Raw genomic sequence first — 9,837 nt, forward strand, 5'->3', positions numbered from 1 at the left:
GGTACCTGGGTCGGGTCGGATTTGGGCAGTTGTCACACCACATATGTAAGGATCCAGACAAACGTATACCACAGCCTGAGGGCTAGGCTTATACTCTTATTTATAATGTTTTTAGAGACACGTAGCCTCATGTAAAGTTTTACACATAACACATTTGTTTGTTTGAAAACAAGTTTGTAAAAGTGGGGCGTATTCACCTTTTCAATGGGATCGGCTTCCAACACCGTCCGTGAGTCTTTCTCTTGCTATCTCACACCTATAGTACGAGTATAACTTTTGTTAGTCGGATACACGATCCGAATTAAGACCTTTAGTCTCATTTATCTCGATGAACCTTTAGTTCATTATCTCTTTTTACTTTAAAACCTTTAGTTAAAAAGTAATCTTTATAAACCTTTAGTTTATTTATAAGAAACCCTACGTTTCTTCTTCTTTAAGAAACGTATTTATTTCTTTATTATTTAAGTATACTCATTATACCTAAATAATATATTTTATAACAAAGAATAATCATGTACATATATATACTCACATGTATATTTCATTTTTCTTTTTCTTTATTTTCTTTGTTATATATTTCTTTGTTTATCGAGAATAACTTCGACTTGGGGTATTAAGCCTTTATAATATTTTATTATTATATTATTCGGGCATTATGCCTACCTTTTCTTGGCTTAATAAACCCTACACACTTGGACAACACTTCGACGCCATTTTCTTTATCAACCTTTCTTGATCAATATTCCACTTGGGCACGCGAATCGAGACACCAACTCTTCACGGCACGCACTTCGAGATGATTGTAGGGACGTCGGGACAACACCTCCTTCTTGTTTGGAATGTCGTCGGGGAGTGGCACGAATATTGAGGTATGGCACGGAAAACGAGGATTCGGGCACGTTTATCGAGGTGGATCGAGGGCACGAACTTCGAGGTGTAGAGAGATGTTAGAGAGAGAGTAGTATGTGAGTTTTGGTGTGTGGAAATGGAGAACCCGGACCTTGCTATTTATAGACTTGATTTTGGATCCCATCGCGCTACGCGATGGGTCCCTTGGCAAGCCCATCGCGTAGCGCAATGTAGGCTTGCTGTGTCACAGGTTAGACCTGCCACGTGGCAGGCGCCGCGCCACGTGGCGAACGTGTTGCCACGTGGTGGCAGACGGTGCCACCGTGTGCCACGTGGCACACGTGTCACAACGTGTCAGACACCCATCGCGATACGCGATGGGGCTTTCTTCTAATCCATCGCGTAGCGCGATGGGTCAGAAAATCAGAATTTACATTTTAGCCCCTTGAGTTTGGAAATTGACGAATTTGGTCCTTTGACTTTTGTAACTTGACATTTTTGGCCCGAAATTTACGTGATGTTACAAGCCAGTAGCTCATTTGGAGGATCGTAAAAAACTAAAAATGTTGACTCTCGCTAACATTGAACTTGGTAAAATGAAATGATTCAATAATAGAAAAATGAGATTATTCAGGAATACACATTGAATGTTAAGATTAAGCATTGAATTTATGGTAGTTGATCCATAATAAAAGAAGTTTTTGTAATTATTGCAGAAGAAATGAAATAAAAGATATGGTAAAGCTAGGACAGTTATTGTATGAGGTCTATCTAGTGCTAGATGCTGAGGCGCAAAATAGATCGATATGAACATTATGAGTTGCCTCGTAAGCCAATTGAAAGGATCTTCTGATCAATTTAGAGATCATTTTGATTCAATTAATAATAAGGATTCGAAATACCACACATTGCTTAATTAAAGAGAGATCAACAACTAAAAGAAAGATTGCTTCTTTGGGATCCTTCTTTTCTCCATATTTTCTCCATATATGTGTATTTATATAATGGGACGGTAAAGAGACTTAAAGGATTTCGAAGCCCAATTTTCTTATGTGACGGTGATTGAAAGGGCTTTAAAGCCCCTCCATAGTAAACACCCTATTAAAAAAATAAAAAAGAAAATTGGGGAACATCGAATATTATTCCGAAACAACATTGTCATTTCACTTGTTTTTCATGTTCCTAGTACACATCCATAATCATGACACGATAAAATGACCGATAAAAATATTCTTAAAAAACATAAAGTTAAAAGCATTAAATTATTTAACAAAAAAAAAAGGGGGTTCTAAGTTTCTTTGGTGCCGGTGAGTAATAGGGGTACAAATGAGCCGAGCTGCTCGTGAGCTACTCGAGATCGGCTCGTCAAAAAGCTCGAACGAGCCGAGCTTAATCGAGCCTGAGCCCGAGCTCAAGCCTAAAAGTAAGCTCGTTTAATAAACGAGCTCGAGCCGGCTCGCGAGCCTAAACGAGCCTGTTATTTATATAATTTTTAAAATATATATTTAAGAATTATTAATATATGTATATATATATATATCATGTTATAAAAATATAAGTAAATACTATATATTATTTTATACAAAAAATTATAATAGAAAAATATATAATAATAATTATATTATTTAATAAATAACTTATAAAATGTAAACGAGTCGAGCCCGAGCCGAGCTCGAGTTTAAAAAATCTACTCACGAGCCGAGCTCGAGCTTTGAAAATAGAGCTCGAAACGAAACGAGCTCGAGCTCTATGTAAGTTAAACGAGCCGAGCTCGAGCATGATTGAGCTCGGGCTCGGCTCTGCTCGTTTGCACCCATAGTGAGTAAGTATAAATAATAATAATAATAATAATAATAATAATAATAATAAACCATTAATTCCAGCAAGCACTCCACCACCAGAGCTTCTTCTCTTACCGATGATGCAAACATCCCATGAAAATATCACCGAGGTTGCTAACGGCGATAACACAAATGCTTCAGAGGTTTTTCTTTGTCTTCTTCTTATTACTTTTTCTTATAAATTTGCAACTTTTGCTTCTGGGTTTTATGTTTTTGGTAAATCTTGAAGTATTATCAATTACCCAGATTCAGATTTAGCTCAAATTTATGAGATCTTTGCTTGCATGTTTTTTGGGGTTGAATCTTGATTGACCCTATATCTTTTAGGGTTTAAAAAAAATTCATAATTTATTTGATTTTTTTATATTTAAAGAAACCCTTTTGTACCTTGATTATGGTTCTTTGATGATATGTTTAAACTGTATAAATTTGTTGAATTTATACTGCAAATAGTCAAATGTTAAAATTTTAATTAAATAGTCAAATGTTACATTTTTTTATTTCATCCTTGTCACCATTCCTTAGTTACAATACAAAATCTATAATATCAAATACAACACCAGATGTATATGTTTAGAATGTTACAAACAATAAAAAACACAACTTTTGGTATTTGCAGATTGATATTAGTGTGAAAGAACCCGCAAACGAAACGAAGAGTGCCGAAAAAACCACACGTCGGTCGGATTTGTCCCTAAACATACCCCCGAGACATTCGAATTTTGGTAGTAGAAATGGGAAGGCTTCAGTTCACTCTCCCGGTATTTCATCCAATGGCGGGACCACCTCTCGGGGCATATTTAGAGGTTTAAGCTTTAAAAAGAAACACCCTGCTGATGGTGAAAGTAGTTCTCTTCTTCATCCCGACACAAACGCACAACCACCCGACAGCCCTGCGGTTACCAATATTATGTCGAGTTTATATGGGAAAAGATGCACGTCTCTTCCGGTCAAACACGGGTCAAACCCCTCCCCTTCCGCCACTACCCCCGTTTCAGCTAGGACATATAGTGAACAACAAAAAACACAGGTAAGATATTCCTTACAATTCGTTTAATATAATATGATATGCTCGCGTTTATTTATTAAAAGTTAATAAATTGCGACGACTGTTTGCAGACAAGGACGGTGCAACCTTCGGTTTCGAGGTCGCTTTCTGTGCCCGGGAGAAATATTGTTATTGTAAGATCGGTTTCGTTCACAGTCCGTAAAGATGATGATCAAATTGATAATCATGATGGTATGTTCAACTCTCGTATTTGAATTAAAATTATTACTTTTTAATTTGCTTTTAACTTATTAGAGATAATATCCTATGTTGAAATGAAGATGAAATCAGTCCGGTTCAAGTGGAAAATGATGAGGAGATTGATGAGGAAGAAGCGGTTTGCAGGATTTGTTTTGACACGTGTGATGAAGGAAATCAGCTTAAAATGGAGTGCAGTTGCAAAGGTGCACTTAAACTCGTGCACGAAGAATGTGCGATCAAATGGTTTAGTGTCAAAGGGAATAAAAATTGTGACGTTTGTGGTCGGGAAGTTTCAAATTTACCGGTTACTTTGCTTCGTATGTCGAGTCATGTTCAAAGGCAAAACGTAACCGCACAAAATCATCAGAATTTGGATTCAGGAACCGTAAAGTCGGTTTGATTTGTTCATAAGTTTTAAGATTTTTATGTACTTATTAAATCATATTAATTTATTTGTTTATACTTTATACAGTGCTTGGCATGATTTTGTGGTGCTAGTTTTGATTAGTACAGTTTGTTACTTCTTTTTCCTCGAGCAGCTTCTGGTGCGTTTATTTAGTTATCAATTCTGTTCTTGAATATTTGACCGAACATGTTTTGTGTTTTTAATTTTTATTTGTTTTACAGATTCATGACCTCAAAACTCAAGCTGTGGTGATAGCTGCGCCGTTCGCTTTTACATTTGGTCTTTTATCATCTACATTTGCGGTTATTCTAGGTATGATCTGTTTATAATTTCCGCCTTATTAAATGTTTCAAACTTGCAATAATATATACTTATTATGAGCTTGTTCAATTGCAGCAATCAAGGAGTATATCTGGACATATGCAGCTCTTGAATTTGCACTTGTGGCTATAATTCTGCACTTGTTTTATTCTTGGGTAAGTTGCACTATATATAAAAAAATACATAATACATAAAATAAAATATATTAATTAATAGTTTTGTTTTGTTTGTTGCAGCTTCAGTTGAAGGCGATCTATGCATTAATGCTATCGTCGGTTTTGGGGTTTGGATTGGCTATGACTCTCAACGCGTTGTACATCCGCTACTATGTTTGGCGAGTTCAAGTGCCTCGGGGATCTAACGCGGTTTGATTAAGAGAAATATATTATAGATTTTGTATCATTGTAAATATATTGGCACTCGGATTATTAAGAGGTTAATGTGTTTGTACTTAGTTGTGTTTGTTGATAGGAATCCAAGATGAATTATTATCTTTTAAAAAGAAGATGCATTTGAGGGTTGCTTTGCGTGTTGTGGTGTCTAGATATGATGCTCACTGGAAGATGACTTTTAAATATGCATTTTGTTTACTTCTAAATTAGTCAACATCAGAATATAAAAGTAGGACTGTGAAGTGAACATAAAAACATGGTAGAAATTGAATCGAATTGCGCTGGTGCTCAGACCTATGTGTGTTGCGCCGATGCTTAGACTTGTGGTTCAGTTCTTTCATCTCTAGTCTACCCACTACCCACCTTAACTAATATAAAAGTATAATACTAACTAAACTATTTAAATTTAGTAAATATGTATTGAATTACATTGTTTATAAAAAGCATCAAAGATACAAAAACGAATAAATTACAAATGGCAATGATAACTCTTTAAAACAACCCAGTTCTGCGGTCTTTCCAATTTCTTCCATAAAGTCTAGCTGATGTGACACTCATGAGTCACTTTCTTTCATCTAAAGTTGTTTCAAGTTCATATAACAACTCACCTTCGGTATGGTCATACGTGTATGGATTTGGATGCTACATCTGGTTATCAGAACAAACTGCAGATGCAACCAAAATTTCCTTCATGAAAAATCTGAGTCGTTATTAAATTGGCAGCAGACCCGCTTACAAACTACCCTGGCCAGTGATTGCTACTCTCGAAACCAACAAACCGACTCTGTTTTTATGACCCTGTATACACCAAAGTTATATGAATAATGGAAAAAGGTGTTGGAATTACCTGTTGTGTGTGATAGTGCACCCCTTGTTTGAACATTTTGGACATCTTACATTATAATCATGTCAAAAAAAAGCAAGCCATCAAAACAACAATTAATTGAATCTTTGTATACTTACTTAAAATATATAAAATATAATTGCCATTCTGTTGTTCAAATTCCAAACAACTCGATTGATGACAACGCCATATAATGCCAAAGTCGCTCAACCATTATGCCTATTTTATGTCTCCAAACCCGCATTAAAAATAACTAAAGATCCAACTAACGAACCTGGAATTCTGGATATCGATAGAAGATGAAAATGGCAAATCAACTTACTAATAAAGGAAAAGAAAGTTGCACTAATGTACATGCGTTCCGGGCCACTGCAGAATTTTGTCTTTGATAACATCAGGAGGCAACATATTGGGCTTCACAAATGAGCTCTGCTTCTGTAATGGCCTCGTTATTGAAACTTGAGTATGCCTAATCCCAATCTGTATAAAATTTATCGTTCCACAAACAGAACAAATTATCAATGATTTGGGAAAAAAAAATTAAGATTTATAACCTAACTAACTTACACACAATCATACATGTTTAATCGTATATGATGTGTGAATCTACTCATTTAGTTCATGTGTTGTGGTGCGTATATTAAATTTCTTGGTTTTCATCTCGATCAATTGATCAGAATTACAAAGGTCAGCAATAAGATAATCATGCAACAACAGATTACAGATTGATACAATTATTAACAGTGGGAAACATAAATCAGAAGTGTTTTGAGGAGACGGTGTCGTATTATTATCATTAGGTAATATGATTATTAACCTATTTGTTACTTAGTGGTTCATGTTTAATTGATGTAATATATTATTTCTTTGTTACAAGTTTTTTTTCTTATGTAGTGAGCTAAAAACATAACTTTTAAGTGTTTGGTCTTATTTGGTGTTCTAAATTAGGTGAAAATTTAGTATTGATGCTACCGGAAATCATATTATAGCTATTTTGCAAGTATTTTACTATTACAAACCTCAAAAATGTATGCAATTAAGAACCACAGAAGGCCCTATCATATATTTGTTTTGAATTTTGGCATTACAAAGTAGGCAACTTTTATGCAAAAGAATTGTGTCATGTTTAACAACTTAGAGCAAATAATAGAATCAGTCTCGGTCATCGTGCAACACTCGAATCCCTTGGTTGAAAGTTGAAGAAACCCTGGGCCACTGCTCCGCCATCGCTTAAACCCCTTTGTCGGAACCCTATGTAACTGCTCCTCCGCCGTTTAACACCACCAAGGGTTGCGATTACACCTTCACATAAAGTCTATCAAGCAAAACTATTTATCAAACTGATCTGCATCATACACGTGTTGAAATCATAATGACTTGTAACCGTCACGCAGCAAACAGCTTATACGACTTGCAACAAAACTTGAACTCTTGATGAATAGTATGCATATGGGAGTAAACTAACTCGCGCGATGCAGCGGCGAACAATAGTTAAAGGTTGTTAACGAGCTAATATAATCCAAACTAGGGCTAGCTCGAACTGGACTCGAACTTTATTCCGAGCTGAATTGGCTAGGCTTCAAATTAAACTTGAGATGGTATGCTTGACTGTCAGTGTATGATTTGTTGTCTACAGCTGATCGAATAAGTTAAGGGTAGTTTAGTCTTTATGTTTAATGTAATATGGCTCATTCGCTAGGCATGTTTAGCGAATGAGGTCCATTCATTATAGATTAAGCTCATTCGCTAAGGGATTTAGCAAATGAAGGCTCATTCGTTAATGTAATGTCCATTCGTTGAGGATGTTTAACGAATGGGAGGTCATTCTCTATGGGAAACCTTATTCGTTAGGTGTGTCTAACGAATAAGAGACCTCATTCATTTGTGATGATTAACGAATGAGGGTAGCTTATAAATAGGCATTTCCTAATGAATATACGTATATATCTATGCCATATTTATTCTCCGTGTAAAATTACCATGCAGAATTCTCTATAGGCTTAACTTATGTAATGTATGAACAACAACGTGTATCAATAAAATATTGTTAACGTAATCGACTCGTGTACGTATCATGTTATGCGATTAGATCTTGCAAGAGGACCATACGTTTTCTCATTGACTCAATTTGGCTCAACTTTACAATTTATTATCATAAATATCACATATATAACTTAATCATGTCGATGGATTAATTCTAAGACTTTACTTAACCAAAAAGTTGAGTAAGTCAGTTGCTTGTTATAAGAACTGAACTTGTGTTTATAGAATATATAGTCTCTCCTATATTGTTTCTCCATTCATATGGACAGAGAAACAATAATAAATGTTTAACGTTAAACAAAAAGATAAATTATTTATAAGATTTCTAATGTGTTTTAACACTTGTATTTACTTAAACTATTGAACTTTACATGAATTTATATTTTTCTCATCCTTATACGAGAACCTAAATTAAGCATAATTTTTCAACTTTTAAAACATTGATAACTTTTCTCCACGACATTATTATATAAAAAACAACACCATAAAATCAAGCATTTAAAAAAAATTACATAAGTATTTTCTTTTCTAAAAAAACAAACTACGTACTTTTTTTTCCTATACTATTTTTTTAAAGAAAAAAAATGATTTTCTTTATACCTAGGTGTGTTGTGCGTATAATAAGTGTGATTATAGTCATGCGTAATAATGAAAATATGTTGTGTAATTATCATAGAAAGTGTGTAATTATCTTTCTTTATGCGTAATTATGTGCATGCAAAATTGCAACATATATTGCGTGATTATGTACGTGTTAAAATGGGTTGGTTTTATTTTCAAACAGGTTAGAATTAGGTGGTGTTATTTTCTAACTGATCAGAATAGGTTGATATGGCACGCACAACCCGACATTAGTAGGCGCGTCAGGCTCGCTATGCGTGTCAACCAACATTGGAACGAACACAAACCCACATCTGTCGCATAAAGCAATATCAAACTTGTAATCAATGTCGATACACATGTAACGAAGGCACATCGACCACATAGTTGTTACCGGTACGGGCGTAACTTGACGACCATAAACGCATAATGCATCATCGGATGCGTAACCAGATTCGGTACCTGGGTAACCCGCGCTTGAACGCATGAAATCTAACGTCGCCACGTGTGTAACGCGACATCTGACTCGTAACCGATGTCGGTACGCATGTAACCCGACATCAAGCGCTTAACTAGTGTCGGTGTAACCCGACGATGTTAAATGTCTTGCCAGAACCCGGTTGTCGGTCGTAAATCGTATTCGTGTAACATGCGAATTATTTAAAATTACAAAGTATAACATTACTATACTCAAATTAAAGAGAACAAAATTCTCGTTTTTATGGTGTAGTTTCGTTTTTTAAATATTAACATATGAAATAGTTATGATCTTTTAAAAATCGTGAGGGGTAGTTGGTTTTACTTGAGGGGCCAAAAATATAATTATTGTTTATATAGTAAAAATTGATAAAAATTGAGGGGCCAAAATGTAAGTATTGATAGAAAGACATCTTTACCCTTAAAAAGAAGTTAAGACATGCATTAAGCATTGTAAACTTAGCAATATGTGTTGGACCTCTTAACTTTTAAGAGGTCCTTCACTCACTCTTTATATATAGTAGAAATATATAATAAGTTTAAGCCGGTTATGAGTAACAGGGATGTGGATTCACTTTCTGATTTTTTAAGGTTGCGTCTGCTATATTGAAATAACATACGGAATGAAATGAATTATTATGAAGGAAATCCAAAAGGTGGTATTTGATTGGTTAATGGAATTTTTTTTATTCAATTCCTCCACCCTATTTCCTCGACACCACCACCTGACTTAGGGGTGAGCAGAAAACCGAATTAACCGAATCGAAATCGAATTAATCGAAAAACCGCACTGAAAAAACCGAACCGAAGCATTA

At 35.1% G+C, this 9,837-nt stretch overlaps 1 protein-coding gene across 1 annotated transcript; it reads left to right on the plus strand.

The window, feature by feature from the left end:
- The first annotated feature begins 2,686 nt into the window (after nt 1-2,686).
- Nucleotides 2,687-5,206, plus strand: LOC143547753 (uncharacterized). The gene is made up of 8 exons (XM_077039096.1): nt 2,687-2,833; nt 3,310-3,720; nt 3,810-3,930; nt 4,020-4,329; nt 4,412-4,484; nt 4,567-4,657; nt 4,742-4,821; nt 4,903-5,206. The coding sequence occupies exons 1-8, from the start codon at nt 2,768-2,770 to the stop codon at nt 5,035-5,037; spliced, it is 1,287 nt and encodes a 428-aa protein (XP_076895211.1). The 5' UTR covers nt 2,687-2,767; the 3' UTR covers nt 5,038-5,206.
- The last annotated feature ends 4,631 nt before the right edge of the window (nt 5,207-9,837 follow it).

This window comes from Bidens hawaiensis, unplaced genomic scaffold (genome assembly GCF_021521415.1).
Source record: "Bidens hawaiensis isolate Kalapana, Puna unplaced genomic scaffold, B.hawaiensis_p1.1 tig00014826_1, whole genome shotgun sequence".
Taxonomy (NCBI): Eukaryota; Viridiplantae; Streptophyta; class Magnoliopsida; order Asterales; family Asteraceae; genus Bidens; species Bidens hawaiensis.

Bases quoted from the DNA above. Each gene is read 5' to 3' on its own strand.
- LOC143547753 (XM_077039096.1), top strand. From the start codon at position 2,768: ATGATGCAAACATCCCATGAAAATATCACCGAGGTTGCTAACGGCGAT. The intron at 4,658-4,741 runs GTATGATCTGTT...GTTCAATTGCAG, and splicing joins TACATTTGCGGTTATTCTAG to CAATCAAGGAGTATATCTGG. The intron at 4,822-4,902 runs GTAAGTTGCACT...TGTTTGTTGCAG, and splicing joins TGCACTTGTTTTATTCTTGG to CTTCAGTTGAAGGCGATCTA.